The 17,819-nt window shown below is 38.3% G+C and overlaps 1 protein-coding gene across 1 annotated transcript; it reads right to left on the reverse strand.

Annotated features, from left to right (window-relative positions):
- Positions 1–9,297: 9,297 nt before the first annotated feature.
- Positions 9,298–17,593, reverse strand: LOC115815901 (adhesion G protein-coupled receptor E3-like). Its single transcript, XM_030778869.1, has 11 exons — positions 17,576–17,593; positions 13,353–13,542; positions 12,685–12,798; positions 12,312–12,493; positions 11,850–12,014; positions 10,794–10,999; positions 10,376–10,606; positions 10,064–10,130; positions 9,769–9,860; positions 9,487–9,659; positions 9,298–9,347 (listed from the first exon to the last, which is right to left on the reverse strand). Exons 1-11 carry the CDS (start codon positions 17,591–17,593, stop codon positions 9,298–9,300), a joined length of 1,488 nt encoding a protein of 495 aa, XP_030634729.1.
- Positions 17,594–17,819: the final 226 nt, after the last annotated feature.

Below are 17,819 nucleotides of genomic sequence, written 5' to 3' on the forward strand. Positions count from 1 at the left end.
CCTAGGAGATTTAACAATCATTTACACTTGGCCGCGTGTGACGCCAGTGACTCTATCTACTGTCGTTACAACTACCAGGAGAACTAACAAACCAAGTGACATGAATGGCCTTGATAACGAGCCCACAGAGGTTAAATACATGAGATTCCACACCAGTCAGTCAGAGCTGAAGAAGCCTCTTGGATGAAAGGTGAAAGGTTTTTAGGTATCTACAAATCAAGTCCAGTTGACCTCGACTTCACCCCTTCTTGGATGACCATGACCTGGATTATTGAGGATCTTCACGGACATCTGTCTGTGATTGTTTAAGTCCATGAGTGATGTCACAGTAAATATGGTTCATGAAATAAATTTCTACTCACATATGACAGCGAGAGTGACAGCAGGAGAGGGAAGATTCTCATGACCTTGTACAGCACACATATAACTGCCTCTATCCTCAGAGCTGACTGACTGGAAAGAGAGTTCATTGTTCTTCATGTTTTTCCTTGTTAAAACATATTCATTTTTATACCAGATGAAGGTTGTTGTGTTACTCAGAGAACAGTTGGTTCTACATTTCAGAGTGACTGTATCACCCTCCTTCACTCTCTCTGGAGTCTCCAACTGTAGGTCTGAAAACAGGAGAGAACAGAGAAGATCTCAGATTCAATTATATCATAATAATGAGAGATGTTTGGTGCTCATTTAAATACATACTGTATTAATAATGATACTCTAAAGTTTCATGTACCTATAGATGTTGTGAAAATACCTGTAACTGAGAGTTGGACTCCAGGTGAACCAGTCCATTTCCCCCCTGTTTTATCTGTTTCAAATCTGAATAGATACGTAACTGCATCTCTCTCTCTCACATCACTCAGTTTCATGCTACAGTCTGACTGTTTATCTCCAAGGTATTGAAACCTGCCTCTATAAGCTGGCTCTTCAGACAAATAAGGGCGGTTACCATATTCATTTTTACTCCAGTAAACTCTTTCAACTCTATAACCAGTGGGATATGTGTAGGAGCAGGACATGGTTACTGATGAACCCTTCAGGGCACAGATACTATCAGGCCTGTACCACACACCCCAGTTCTGACCATAAATACCTGAAACACATAAAACACACATCATCATTATACATGACGTCTAATGATACATTGGTAGGCGATCATTTGTGTGTGAGCAAAGGGAGCCTTATTGTAAAGTCTAAAATACATCACCATTTACTAATGAGTTACTAACATTTATAACTGCCAAAAGGGAGCATCATTGTAAAGTGTAAAACACATCATCATTTACTAATGAGTTATTAACAATTTTAACTGTTAAATAGAACCTAACTGTAAAACATAAAACACATCACCAATTACTAATGAATTGTTAGATTTTCTCTAAAGTGATAACACTACCTTTTATTTTGCAACAGTTCAAACCAGGATGTAACATTCCCAAAAATGTTTGTAGGGTAGGTAGGAAGTACATGATTCACATAGACAATTACACTTATGGTACACAGATAACATTAAACCATCACAATGATTAACAACACAACACAAAGACTACATGATGAACAATACACATAAACTTCTGCAAGCCACAACAAGAAACATAAACTGAACAATAGCGAACTGGGGTTAAACAACAGTTCATCGCCCCAAGGCATGCTGGGAAGCTCCACCCATGTATCCCCCAACATGCACCACAATATACCACTTTAATGTGATAGCATATGTCACATCAATACCTGTGATAATAATGAGGACGGCTGCTGATAGCATGCTGAAAATGTCAAGATAAACAGTATTCCAGCCTTAGTGTATGAATCTGGTAATTTGATATGAAAATTTAATATACAGTAATTTGATACTCCAAATGAAACTTTTTGACCATTATGAAATGCTAATGATGGTTAAATGCTAGTAACTATTTGACAAATATCTGATGGGGCTGAGAGGTTTAAATGCTGGCTGATGGAGAAGATAAAGTAAGCGAAGTAACCAATGAGATCGGAGACTTAACTGTACGCATAAATGTGGGATCACTATCTGGCAAGCACCAGGTGACTGTTGCGCTTTTTATCTAATGGTTTATAACAGCTTATTAATGATTTATAAAGTGTTCACAACCTAATTAATAGCCTAATTATAAACCATTCACAAACACCTTTATAAGGGTAGTCTTATGTAAAGTGGTACCGCTTTTTTTATCTAGATGTGTGAACTGTGAGATCAACGTACACAGAGGTCTTAAGCACAGTTACACAGTCTCTCTGATTCATTTCACATACATTCATCTCATACAGTGAGACTTCAACCTTCTTAGTGAAACACAAAGCCCAGAACATAGTACACAGAGACCAACTCTAGTGTTGGTACAGGAAATGCATTCATTTTCTATAGATAAACCTCCTACATTGTTTCATTTCATTTTTAAAGAATAAGGAGAGAGAACAGACTCACCCTGAACCATAAACAGAAAGACCAGAGAAGGAGGAAGAGACATTTCAAATGATGGCACCACAATAACCTGCATAATAGTATTGTTTCAGTTTTTTAATAACTCACAACATTTTAGGAAGTAAAAATACTTTTAGACACCATTATCACTGTATTCAATATTGTCTAAAACATCCATTTAAAATATAGTTCTCACTCACTCACTCACTCACTCACTCACTATCTAAGCCCTTTATCCCAGTTAGGGTCGCGGGAGGTGCTGGAGCCTATTCCAGAATTCATTGGGAGAAATGTGGGGAATCACCCTGGACAGGTTGATCACAGGGCTAAAATATAGTTCGTTATTTTAAAAAAAATTACCAATTGCTTATTACTCCAATTACAGGTACAATAAAGTCAAAGACATGAGTCAGTTCATTTCTCACATTACTCAGCAGAAGAAGGTTCAATACTGTATTTTATTTTAAATGTAATAATTTTACTTTAAATTTTAAATTTAAAAATCTATTTAAAAAATAGCATGGCTCTTTAAGAGGGAAAAGTTACTGACTTGTGTCTCTTACCATGGTGTTGCAGGTCTCAGCACCATCGTCTGACTGCCAAAGGAAAGTTGTCACACGTATAAATATAGTCTACCCAACAATATGTCCTTAGAGAATGTAAATAGCACGTTTTACTGTACAAACCCTCCCTCACTTCCTCTTCTCATGTCAAAACATCTCTCTCTCTCAAACAAGTCGTCTAAAATCTTTCAACTAGAAACCATCCCTCTCTCTCTCTCTGATAAATCTTTCTTTTCTCTTTCTGATCGGAATTCCTTCAGTTTCTCTTTGTCTTTACAGTGATGGTTCACTGAATATTCACCATTTGGATTTAAACAACTAGTAGACTGAACTGTTCAAATAAAGTACTATATGAATTATTACTGTTATTACTTTCCTCTCACACATGAATCAAAATTTGTATGATAATATAAGAATGTTTTATGAATTTTATTATGAAAAGGTTAATGAATAACCTATACCAAATGGCTTGGTTATAATTCACAGAGAAAGGGGAACTGAAACCCCACCCCCTTCTCTTAGAGAGTGGGGCATTTCACAAGTTTTTTTTTTTTTTTTTCTTTGGCTTTATTTCCCAGGAATGGTTACTGCTATGACTACTGATTTCACTTCCTGTAAAGAACTAAAAACAGGAAGTCATGGTGAAAAAAGATCCAAAAGATGAAAGGTTCCTCCTTTCATTGATAATTTTAAATAACCAAACCAAACCAAATTTAAAGATGCTCTGAGAGTACACATTTCTTTGAACATTTCAGTTCAGATCATGAGTAAAACACACTATTTCTTTAAGAATTTTGGCAGAACATGTACTTTGTCGGCATTCAGCCAGTCACGCTAAACGGGACACAGCTCATGAAAATGTTAAAGATGGTTTGATAATTATGGAACAAATAGAATTTTGCCCTAGGTTTGTATGAGTGTCTCTCTCCCCTATCTGTGTCTCTCTCCTCTCCCCACTTAGGATCACATCTTCAGTGTCTGTGGATTAAAAAGGTGTTGAACTTTGTTCACTTTGTTTGAACAAAGTTCAACACCTTTAACACATCTACTTAAGATATATAATCACACACACCACACACACACACACACACACACACACACCACACACACTCACACACACACATACACACACACCCTCTAGCTGTTTGCAGAGCTCTATAGAGAAATTAAACATTGAGATATGATATAGAGCAAGGGATTTCAACCTGTGTTTAGATGATAAAGATCTGAGGTCCGAAACAAGACATTTCTTTGAACATTTTAGTTGTGATCATGAATAAAATATATTGTTTCTTTAAGGGTTTTGGCAGAACATGTAGTTTGTCAGCATTTAGTCAGACACACTAAACTCCCATTTGAAATGGTGTTGAAGTTTATTCACTTTATGCTTCTCAGCGTAAAGGTGACAACCACACAGAAAAAATTAGAGCCTAAAGAATCATTTATGAGTCAGAACAAGCCATAGAGGGATAAAAAATTGTGGTATGAGAGTCATATGACCACTTTCCATTTATAAGTGTGTGTGTGTTTGTGCGTGTGTGTGTGCGTGTGTGTGTGTGTGTGTGTGTGTGTGCATGTGTGTGTGCGTGTGAGTGTACGTGTGTGTGTTTTCTCACAGATCAATGACAGTTTTGCCAAAATGAACTCCACTCAGCAAGATCTAACAGTTTGATTAGATTTTCATCATCCACTCAGTCCTGACGCAGGTTAACAAGTCCAGCACTACGAAACACTCAACATCTGATAATACAAGAAAGTCTTAACACAGGTCTAACATGAAAAAGAAAGTTCTGGCATGAAGATGAAAAGGTGACTGATGGCCAGAGTTTCGAAAGCCACATCTGAGCATCTGATGATAGAATCAATAAATCTGTCTTCTGAAATGTTTATGGAGCAAGAGAGAGTGAGAGAGAGAGAGAGAGAGAGAGAGAGAGAGAGAGAGAGAGAGAGAGAGAGAGAGAGAGAAACACAGTCAGAGAAACAGAGAGACAAAATATGAAAATGTTTTCCATCGTTTATTCAGGATCAGTTCTAGAGCAGAGAGCATATATACCACTGTGTTCACTCATAGAGCAGACAAGACAAGTGTGTATACTGGCTCTAATCTTTACTCTTACCTTAACCATATTATTGGTGCTGTGGAAGAGGAGGGTGTGCCGACAGTCATCCAACAGGTGAAATTGCTCCCCTAGTGGTCAAAGAAGGAATCTACTGGATTATATTGGAAGATGAAGAACCTTGGACAGCAGCTTCAATCCAAATTGAAGAGATACTCCTTCAAAAACTAAATCATATAGAACTAACAGTAGTCTGAGTTGTGAAAGTGTATACATAATAAAAATATAATAATAATAAAGAAAAATTAAATTAAGTGCTCAGGTCTTCCTCATTTAGAGACAGCTCATCCTGTCTTTCACAGTAGGACATCCCTTGAATTATATGCCCCATTAGTTTGAATGAAACAGCATCAAAGAGCAGAACATATTTCAGATCAGTCACAGAACTGAGGCCAGAATGACTATGTTACACACCAGTGTTATGTTTTAAGGATAACTGAGGTCCTACAGCTGTGGCCATTGTTCAGAAGTCAGAATGAAAAATGCTCAGTGATGTCAACAAGACTTTTTTTAAATTTGTTTGTTTGTTTGTTTTTGACCAACACTTATTTGAATAAACACTTTGAATGCCATCCCCTTGTACAGACAGGACATCTAGTGGCAGGAATGTGTAAAGTGAAGTTGAGCAGAGACAGTGGCCCTGTTTACACCTTGCATTATGATCCGATTTTGGTGATCCGATCACAAGTGGACAGCTCAAAAGTACAGGTGTAAACGCATCCAGTGAGCACTGAGGTCGCATCAAGATCTGATCACTCAGACCACATTCGGAGGTGGTCTGGACCACATACGACCACATTCTTAAAGCAGTGTGAATGCAAATGCGAACTCAACCACATTAAACAAGCGCCTACTCTACTGACGTCCTCTCCTTACGCGGAGGTACGAATTTATTGGTGTACGTAGCCTACATATTCACTCGCCGTTCCGCGTCATATTAAATTGCGACAACAGGCAACAGCAACAGGCAAAATGGGTATCGTTTTGATTTAGTTAGATAGTTTTGACTAGGCACGGAAAGTCTGTTGCCTGAACACCAGTCTCCGACTGAGAAACGACAGAGTCTGCTTTCAGCACCTTTCTCTGGGAAAATATTCTGTTTCCTGTTTTCTTTGGGTTTTTTGTTTTTTTTGCTACAGGACATTTCCTTTTACTAAAATAAATAAAAGAAAAGCCTCAACAGAAGTTAATTTTTCCTCTGTCAATACAATCATTTCTTTCTCTCATTGTGGTCAGACTTTCTATGCCTGTGTCCCTGCATTTAGCAAGCCGGGGGAGAAGGCGCAAAATTCATCCTATTTATCATACATTCAAAAAGACGATATATTAACTGTTTTATTATAATATGATGTCAATGCCGCTGGGCATTATCCATACCAAGTCTTGCCTATCAGCATTGTAACAAACAACATGTTGAAATTTTTTAAAGATTCTGAAACTAGCAACTTAAAATCTAATCAGTAAATCGTGAGATACATCACTCCTTCTGATACAGCATCAATGGAGGACCAAGTAAGGACTTGCCACGTAATAATGTGAACTGTTAAATTGTTAAAATATACAGAACATACATAATTATTATTGAACTCTCTAATACTCTGGAATAATAACTGGAATTGACTGGAATAAGTCAATAAAACTACAATAGTGTCAGTAGTAGATGTCGTAGTAACAAATATCATCATCATTATGAAAACAGACTAATAAAGATTAAATAAGGGCTCCCTCTTGTGGTCATGTTTTATAGAGTAGGCCTAGTGGTAGACAACGTACGGTCATGGAGGTTGAGGCATTCAGTCCTGGGGTGAAGGTAACCCCCTAGTGGAAAAAGCAAGACAACTCCAGAGAGAGAGAGAGAAAAAAAGTTAGGATTCAGCACCTTGGACAGCGCCCTCTATCCAGTCATTGAAAAGCTGAAGACAAAACAAACTAACAAACAAACATACAAACAAACAAAAACAAGACAAAAAACAACAACAACAGCAAAAAGTAATGCGTTGGTATGTTACTGTTTCTGATTACATGGTGCCTTAGGTGCCTTAGTTCATCCTGTTCATTTCAAATAAAACAAATCAACTCTGCTCATCAATTCAAAACCTCCCTCAGTCCACGACAGCACAGATACTGAGAAGAGACAGGGCTTCCCTGGACTGTAATTATTACTGATTTAATCACCACATGCATTTGATACTTAACTTGTGATTTATGTGCACGACTGTGATGCCTTTGGCCCCACTGATGTTTTGGCTTTGTGATGATTTTTGATGTTGTTGTTGTTATAATAATGATGACAACAACAACAATAATAATAATGATAACAATAATAATGGTGTGCTCAGCCCATTGTTTTTTCATTTCCCATAATATTTTGCTGGAGGAACTGATGCAGTGTAAATCAGTCCTGTTTGCTTTCTGGCCGTTTGTGTTTTCTGTCTATTCTATCATTTCTTCTGCCTAAATGATATGACTAATGATAAGTCACAGCCAAAAGTACAGTAATAATGATGTGATCAATACACATAGTTTTACTCCCAGCCAACCCAGAGGTGTCAAAAATACTTTCTCTACCTGTTCTTTTGATTCTGTTCTCCTACAAACCATTCCACCACATCACTCACTCACTTCCTTTTGTTTTTAAGACAGATTGTTCACAAACTAGGAAAGTTCACACTTTGACCAAAGCAAGAAAAGACACAACCAAATCTGACAGTGCAAGCAGACTATCATGAAGGAGGCTGGATGTATGTACAAATCACCCTTTATTAAAAACAATCTGAAGGATACAGAGCTCAGGGAACAAATTCAGATACAGGCAGATGGAGAAAGAGAACTCAGGTAAAACAGGTTAACCACACACAGGTACAGGTACAGACAAGGGTATATATATATACACAGAGATCAGTACTGCTACATAACAAAAGACAGGTGCAACTGAGGATTAAATGACTGAATGACTGAACCAGAGAAACAGAATGTTTAATGACCAGCAGAGGGCAGACGTGAGCTCCGAGGACAGAGGACAGTCTCAGCATGAATCATACTATTTGTTTTATTGTTCTCCAGATGATGGAAACAGTTGAAATTAAGATGAGAAACATAACCTAGTCCTTGACAGAGTATGTTTATGTACTGAAAGAAATGTCTCTGACAAGACACAGTCTTATATATATGATAAAAAGCATGTTCTCTATGTTCTATCCTCAACTTACTCTTTCTCATATTTTTCTCCAATGCTTAGGTTCAGTTTGATCAACTTCATAATGGGGGGCGGGGGGGGGGGGACAGACATTCAGTCATTCAGTCATTTAATGTTAAGGAATCTAAGCTTAATCTAATTGTAGAATTGTAGAATCCCCTCGTAGAACTCAAAGCTATAGATACACTTCATATTTTTAAAATGAACTTTATAACACATTAGACATTGCTTTTAATTAGGTGTCGTAAATCACTCTTTTTTTTATTTTAATGGTTTCTTAACCCCCTGTTCTTCCATGCCTTTATTTCGTCCTCTTTATGTCCTCTTTATGTTTCATTAGTATTTAATATGTAAAGAGAGACACGGGGACTGAACTATACACTGATTCCTCTCCTCTCCCCTCCCTACTAATCCATTTTATCTGAGTCAACACTAGAGACAGCATCAGTGCTGTAAATATTACTATGTATCCTCATGTTCTGAAAAAGACATTTATATGTATAATGGACATTCAAACAATAAAAAAATTAAGAGTGTTTGTGAAGATCTGGGCTGAGTCACACAGCTCTAATTAGTACAGTATTGTCAGGCTACTCTGGGCCATGTATAGTTCTCTTAAATATATACTGCTTGTAGACCCCCCACCCCTTCCTGCTAATCCTTTTTATCCAAGTCAGCACTGAGATCTGCGTCAGTGGTGTAAATGTTACTCTGGACAGTCCTCATGGTCTGCAGAACACACACACACACGCACACAGACACACACACACACACACACACACACACACACACACACACACACACACACAGAGGCCAAATTAATGGTCACAGAGTAATAGGAAATCAGTTATTTTATACATACTTTGATTTTTTTCTTAAACCAAGACACACTACATCTCACTCATGGCAGAAAATGTGAAACTTGAATCTGACTGGTGTCACCTAATGTCACTCACCTCTGTCATCTGTTCCTTGGTCTCATGGTGAGGGCAGAGGGTGTACCACAACTTTTTGTACTGCTTTCTGACCTGGAAACAAACAAAAGAAGGGGGGGAGTCAAAGAGAAACAGGTTGAGAAAGATATCATGGCCAGAGTTCACGGATGCAGGTCGCAGTACATATGGAGAGACATCCATGAGAAACAATTCAACGGTTTTTGAAGCTGACTCTGCTTTACCTCTTCACTGAGGACACAGTGGACCAGGAAGATGAAGGTGCCCTGCTGGGAAGTGAGGAGAAGGAAGATGATCTCCAGCGCCTTACTGAACCATGTGAAGAATCCCAGTATCCAGGGGCAACCCAGTATAAAAAACTGGGCCAGTGCTTTGAACACCATAGTCCTAAAGAGTGTCAGTTTGTTTGCAGGTGCATTAGTGATGTTAATGATGGAGTGGTAGAAAAATGTAGATGTTTATGTGAAGGCGTGTGTTGTGGGTCTTTCTGTGTTACCTGCTGTTTTTGATCTGCGAGACATTACCGCTCAGGTGCATCAGTGTACACTGAAGAGTGATGATGATGGTGATGAAGAGGATCAAATTAACCTGCACAGGTGAGAGCAAATTGTAGTTTCAATTGCTGATTCTACAACCGGTTTAAACACATTATTCTAAACGTGTTCAGGACGTATTTTAAACGTGTTCAGGACCTAGGGAACTCCCATGAATACTTTCTATATTTCTGTAATATATAATAAGAGGCAAGTCTATCTGAGCAACACAGAATAGGATCACTAAAGGATACACACTGCAAGAATGAAGCAAACAGGACCCAAAAAACTCCACACAAAGCTCGTCCCCAACTTAATCCAGCACCTACACAGAAGAGAAGAGTGTCCATCACAAATCATACAGTGTAAGCTATTATACCAAATTGTTTGTTATTGTTTAATACTGACCAACACAGCACTTCAAAATGGAATGTATCATCCTGTCTATCACACTTTGATTTCTACATCCCCAGTAACGTGTAATTACCATCATATTCTTGTTAACTGAAAAAATGTAAAATCATTTGCGGAATTTAATCGATGGTGGAAAGATCCTCTGTCCGTACTCACGTCTCACTGTCATAACCGTCACGCTGAACAGACAAAGATACACCAACCATAAGAGTGGGGACCACATAACCAATCACAAGTTGGTATTTCCAGTGAAGCACCTCCCTCCACCTGGATCTGATCTTTGATAGGTTCTTCACTGAGATGAAGAGTGTTATGGCCTCAAGGAACATCCACATAAATCCAGAGAGAAGAAGGAAGTGCAAGATTCCCGCAAACACAGCACATGCTCTCTGAGCAGAAGGCGAGATGTTAGAGAAAGAAATATGTTAGTTCTCATCATCATCATCATCATCATAACGCATCCTCATGACTTTGATAAAGTAACTTATTATCATGCTATTTTTCAAGTACACCACTGTTTCATTAATTTCATTAATGTAAGTGACCTGGTGGTGGGTGATATGCCATTAACAACACCTTGTAATTGCTGTGAGCCAGAAAACGTTGAGTAAGCAGGAAGAGGAGGTGTGCTAGCAGCAGACAGATGCAGAGGTTTAGTCGAAGTACGCTGCTCACTCTCGAGTTCTTACGAAACAGGACGAAGGTCAAAACAGCCAAGAACAGGAATATCAGCCCTACTGTAAAAGCAATGGTGCTCAGCAGCTCCAAGCGATGACTCCGCTGAAAAACGACAAGTGGTTCAGGTTGAATGGGGTCAGATGAGCTTTTGCTTCCAGAAAAATCTCAACTCTTCAGACCTTTGATGCTACCAGTTGCTAGAAAGGTTTCAATGGAATAATGGCCCATGCTGCTATAATAGACTCCATATTCACACTGAAAAAGATCTGTTCTATTTCATCCCAAACATCCTCTGTTGGGTTTACTTAAAGGTTCTATTCAGGCCTCTAAAGAAAAGGGAATTCTCTGCATGTCCAAGACATCCATGTGACAAAGGGTAAAGTGTGACTATGAAACCTCAGGATGATGTTTTCCTACTCAGCTGCTCCATGTTCATGGTAATAAAATTTAATAAAAAGCATTTTTTATTAAAATAAATAAAAAAAAAACAGATTTTAAATTTATATCATAAAATGCTGATCTAATAATCCAATGAAATATCACACAAGCACACAAACAGATCTCATAAGGAAACATACATACTAACGTAATAAAAACCATGAAAAATCATCTTAAACTATATATCTACCATTCCATATGAAATATCACATAAGCTATAACGTGACTTTGGAAATATGACCTTGTTGGTCGCTTTTATGAATGAGATAAATCCATAAAATCTTGATGAAAGTAAAAATTAGAACCAAGGTGGGGAAAATAGCGGCCACTAATGGACAGAGCATGACATTGCAACTAAGTCATGACACTTTCTCACATAAAAATGCCGTGGTACTACATCACTCCACACATTAATCATGACACAAAGTAACATGTAAATTCAATTGCGATTACTTTCTCATTCTGTAGTATATTTTACTTTTATCTACATGATAAAGTACCTGTGTTCCCTTACCTCAGGTAATTTTTCAGTTTGCATGAGGAGAGCAAAGGTAGACAAGTGTGTGCAGGAACAGATTGTATTGTTGGAATTTTTCTCACTGATTCTCACACAGCCATTTGTGCTCCATTCAGTTTTGTCCCAGTAGACACAGTGAAGGGTTCCTGCAGGATCCGTCTCCTGGTTAATGGAGGTGGAACATGTGTAAACTTCAAGTGTGAAATCCAATAAAGTGAAATGAATGCTTGTGTGTTTCTGTCTTACCGCACAGGTGCCTCCTTCTCACATGTCTAAATGTACATTCACATGTATATCACATGTTTTTAATGATTTGTAATTATGCTTATTGTGGCATAATTTATTATTGCTAATATGAAGTATTTATTTATTTTCTCATTTATCATACGTAATGGTGTATTCATGTAATGATCCATCTGTTTCCTTCCATATATCCATTTAAGAAGTTAAAATGCTTACTCTGATGTGTTTCAGGGTGAAGTTAACTGGATTGATAAGCGTTTTGTTGGTGGTTTTGGGCAGAGAGGCTGAGACTACTGTGGACATCATAGTGTTGACTGTGTCTTTCTTTGAGGGGAAGAAGGTGGGCTTCAGTATTTCTGACATATTGTCATACGTCATGAAGGCCACAGATGCATGTCCTGAGTTTCAGATAAATAATATTTTAAATCCAAACTACCAAAAATGTATCACCACAGTACCCTCTGTTATTCAGTGTGTTTCATGTTGAGTCCTTAACATTTAGTCAGACTTAACAAACACACATCAAGGCCAAACATCATAATTTCTGCATAATGCGGACTGTTATTTTGAGTTCAGATTTTAAACTTACCCTTGTTGTTCTTGGCGATACTGATGATGTCGATATCCAGGAGAGCGGCAGTATTATTCAGTCGAGTGATGCTTTCTAAAGTGGCGTTTGGTCCAACAGTGTAGACTTTGACCTCTGACAGACAGACAACATGAATTTAAACAGACAGTTCCACATCACATCAATCAGAGGACATGAAGGGTATGCACATATAACTACTACTCTTCTCTCCATGAAGAGTACCACAATGTTTCTGTTAAAACACATCTGGAGACATTTGAGTCCATTGCCGGCATTCTTAACTAATTAGGAAGTATTAAGCTACAGATACACAGTTAGGCTTTTGTTGTCTTGCACCATTTCGATAGGTTTGTCTAAAACAGGTGTTTGGAAGTCCAGTGCTGGAGGACCAGAGTTCTGCTCCTTTTTACTCTTAACTCTTAATTAGATACAGATTTCTCCTAGTATAAAAGTGAGTGTAGTTCTCAGACAGTTAAAGACCAGAGTGGTTGGACTTTTACCCTCAGAGACAGGAACTGAGCACACCTGGACTACAGTAGTACTCCTGTCAGAAGTGAACACTGATCTGTTTTAAATGTATTTGACATGGAGGAGTCCATCCATGCATAGGTAAACATATCTGATAGAGAGGACTGTGTGTATGATGTCAGGGTAAAGACATTATGTACCAGTGGTGTTGGAGGTAAAGTTGAGGAGTTCTTCTGTGTCTGTTGGTTTCACCACTAAAGAGACCAGTGTCTCAGAAATGTTCAGAACTGTGCTCGCCTGTGATGCCAAATTTTCTGATTCAGATTCACTGGATTTATCAAATTTCCTCTCCAGTGTATTTAACACCTCATCCAGCTGAGCTTTTACCTTCTGCAAAAACAAAAATGACGTATTACTTTTTGTAGCTAGATGTTGACTTAATACTGTGTATTGGAACCTTTCTATACTTTCATTATTTTACAAATTACTCTTGCCTACCACTTTGGCAAGGGATTATATTGTGTCACTACTATGGAGAGATACTGGGTGCATATGTAAGAACAGGCTTTATTTCAATTCAGAACATTATGCAAGATGCAAATTTCAGGACAGGCAACATATAATACATAGCAATCTAACTAATTAGAGCAAGAGTAAGACTAATGGACAGTTAACAGAGCATGGTCAAAATACAGGACGACCAACCGGAGCAGGTATGCTAGTAGGAACAGGAATGCTAACAGTGAAGCAAGGACACCAGCAGGAACCAGATAAACTGACCAGGAACAAGGAGACAAGCAAGACCACTACCACACAGACTGAACACAGTTCACTACTCTCAGGGGAATGGATGACTTTGCAAGGAACATAAGAAATCACAGGGGTGTATATATCCAAAAAAACACATTAGGGTAAGAAAGAGAAGACCATAGGGTGATCAGAAAACCAGGTAAACTGGGCTCTGATTGGCCAAAGGAAAGGAAAGTAGAGACAGAGGTGTGACATATTATCTGTAAGTGGGGCTTTTGTTTATGATTTTAATTGAACTACAGTTACCATTTAAGGCATAAACACAGCAGAAACTGTAGTATATTAGATAGACAGATAGATAGATACATACATACATACATGCATACATACATACATACATAGATACATAGAAAGACAGACAGATAGATAGATAGATAGATAGATAGATAGATAGATAGATAGATAGATAGATAGATAGATAGATAGATAGATAGATAGAAAATTACTTTACTGCAACTAACCTTTACTGGCAACACTGTGAATGATGAGATATTTTTTAACAGTTCTAGGAACTGCACACTGTTATCATTGCTGGAGCTTTCCTGCATTATAACATCCAGTTACAAGGTACATAAAATCAATATATCCAGTTCTGTCTCAAAATTACAATATGCATTATAACATTATTGATCCTAGTGGGGTATTTCACCAGAATAAAAAGAAAGTGTTATAAATGTCATTATATAAGTTATAGGGAGTCATATTTGTTATAATAATGACAGTACATCAGAGGTGGTAAGTAATAAAGAAAAAGTACTTTGAGACTGTTGATAGAATATTGGTGAATTTGTGCTTGGACTGAGTATTGATAATCTGAGCAATTATCACTTTCTACCCGACTACATCTGAAAAGAAATTCTGTCCTTTTTATGTCAACACATTTCCATTGGTAACTGTCGTTACTGGTTTCATTTGTCACGGTCAGTCATAAGTCTTTTTCTTTTTTGTGTGATTTATTTTCGCCAAGAAGTAACTGACTGAAAATGTTTGGGAATATCACTACTTTTGAGGTTAATGATAAAATTCACAACAGGTTGGTTGGTTTCAACCTTTCATGAACATTAAGTTGTACAATACAAACATAAAGGATTTTTTTCTTTTTGTGCTTTTGAAAACTTGAGTACATTAAAAGCCTGATACTTTAAAACTTTGACTAAAGTTGTTGTTGTTGTTTCATGGATGATTTTCAGTCAGTCTTTTAGGGTCTTGTCTTCACTTTGACTTAAACATAATATCTGAATTTTACCACCTGTGCAGTGCATTAATAACTAAGCAGACACTTGTGATAATCATCATTAATACCTTCCACTTCTTTTGCAAGTCAATATTGTTTCCTGCTAGAATGAGAGAGAGAGAGAGAGAGAGAGAGAGAGAGAGAGAGAGAGAGAGATTAAAGCACTTTTCTTCAACCATTTCCTATAGGAGTGTAAGTGTATAAGCATATGTTCAATTGAGTAATTTATCGATGACAAATAACAGCTGCAAACAACCAAACAAACAAACAAAAGAAAAAACAAAGGAAAAAAAAAAGTTTCCAAGAGGTAATAGAGTCTCTCAATATATACAACTAAAAAACATACTCTTGAGTCATACTGACCTACTGCGACCCTGTATGTTTGGTACTATATGTGACTGTGTTTTTTTTTTTAACTATTGCTCAACACCTCAGTACATGAAAAAAATCGTAGGCAGTGTCTCAACTGGCAAAATCTTGTAAATCCCCATTATCAGTAAACTGCACTGCAGACCTATAAACCACGAGTGGAAGTGGCTAGTTACGCCATCAAGAAGCAAGTTTGCGTAAATGACAGAACACATCAGGGCTGTTTGCTCCAACAAGGCTCGCCCCCCCCCCCCCTCCCCCTCCTGCAGACACACCAGTCAGGTGAGACCTGGGCTAAGGGGGCCTTGCTATTGAGCCCGGCTCAGAACATCCATGCAGTCCTGGCTGGAAGAGCTACAGCCTACACTGGAAATGCAGATATCCAAATCACCTGAGTTGAGCCGTTTGTAACCAGGGACAACGTACTGCAAGCAAAGTGGAGCACCGTGCGGTCAGAGGAATTACCCTCCTAGTCTGACACCATGCTAAAACCATGTCAGAGTGCTACATATAACCACTAAACTGCCACCCCAAGTGCTACAGAAAAAAGAGGAATGAGTGGTGGAAATGGAAGTGAGGCTGGTCAGTACTTTTGTTAGGTGTGATGGTGATAATGGAGGCAATGAAGCAGCCCCCTAACTCACTTCCCATCTACAATTCTGACCCTTTTCAAAACCATCACAAGCCAGTGTCACGTAGCCTGTCTGAGTTTTCCTCCTCACGCGTCACCTTATTTGGTCATGTTTCCTGTTTCTCGTGACGCAAATTTGTTTCTGAGAAATAGCGTGTCTGGTTCTTATCTTCTACTATCTTTATCAAATTTCGAAATTCAGCAACGACTGCTTGGGAGTGGTGTGTGCGTGTGTGGTGACTACAGTGTTCTTCTTACCACACTGTGTGACCTGTCATGACAGGCCAGTGCCAAACAAGCTGTCTGTCCATTAATTAAAAGAATTTGCCCTGTTTATCAAATTGAAATAAGATTGGCACATGCACACTCTTGTCTGATTTGCCACTGTTCTGTCAGCGTGGAACACTGCTCAGTATTTGAAGAAGTAGAGAAAAGTCCCCGTTATTCTCCACTCTGTCTCTCTGCTTTCATCCATTCTGTGGCCTCCACTGTGGCACACAGTTTAAACAAACACACACACACACACACACACACACACACACACAAACACATGCCAAAGCTGCCATGTAAAAATCACAGGAGGTATGGCACTGATATTGACACTCCAAACATGAGACTTGAATAGAAGTGCTCCAATGCTGATTGTGAAGATATTTTAGAGCTGCGTGTCTGTTTTTATATGTTAATACTGACAGGCACAGCCACCCATCATGCCTTTCACATTTATGAAATCCACCAGTTCATGCTGTGACGTTCTTACACTAATATATAATGTATTACAGGGTGATTATCCCTTAGTATTTGTTAAACTACATGCCACCCCGACACTAATTAAAGCTGCACAGGAAAGGGGTATAATGGAAAATGGGGGTACGGAATTGGGGAAAATATATGGATGTTATGTACTGACTAATGCAAAATGGGGTTTTCATATCCCACAAAAATGCCCCACAGTCACAGCAGACAGAGAGAGGAAAATGTTGATTTTAACCAGTCATCCAACAGATTGTGTAAAGGCTCTATAATTAACACTGATGAAGCATGGTCCCTGGGGAGCAAGGGGCTATACAATAAATGAGTCAATCAATTAATCATTCAATAAATAAATCTGTTTTAATACACTTAATGTACTTCTTATGTCCTTAAGTTTGGCTTCTTCTTTGACTTGTTTGCAGTATGCACATGTACGTAGTATTTCCATGTTCCATGTATTCAGTCGATAAATAAAACATATGGTGAATAGTGGGCTACGTGCCTTATTTGCCGGCATCAGTCTGTATTCGTAGATAAAAGCAGTCTATGTTTCGCAGCTGTTGCATATGACATACCTACTTGACTCGTCACGGCTAAGTATTTCACTAAATCACTCCCACACGTACCTTTTTCTGTCCTTCCATTTTAAAATTTCTCCATTTTAAAATATCTTGTTTTGCCTCCATTGCTGCTTGTATAGCCCCTTGCTCCCTTTACCCAATTTCATGATCTTGCCAAATGCCAGATTCTGGGGACCCTCTACTGATTTCCACTTTGACAAAAATAAAGAATAACGACCTAACCCTCTCCCTACTCTAAACAAACATACTTTAACGCTTTTAGTTTTACCCGTAACAGCATCCATCACAC

Source organism: Chanos chanos, chromosome 7 (genome assembly GCF_902362185.1).
Source record: "Chanos chanos chromosome 7, fChaCha1.1, whole genome shotgun sequence".
In the NCBI taxonomy this organism is placed as follows: Eukaryota; Metazoa; Chordata; class Actinopteri; order Gonorynchiformes; family Chanidae; genus Chanos; species Chanos chanos.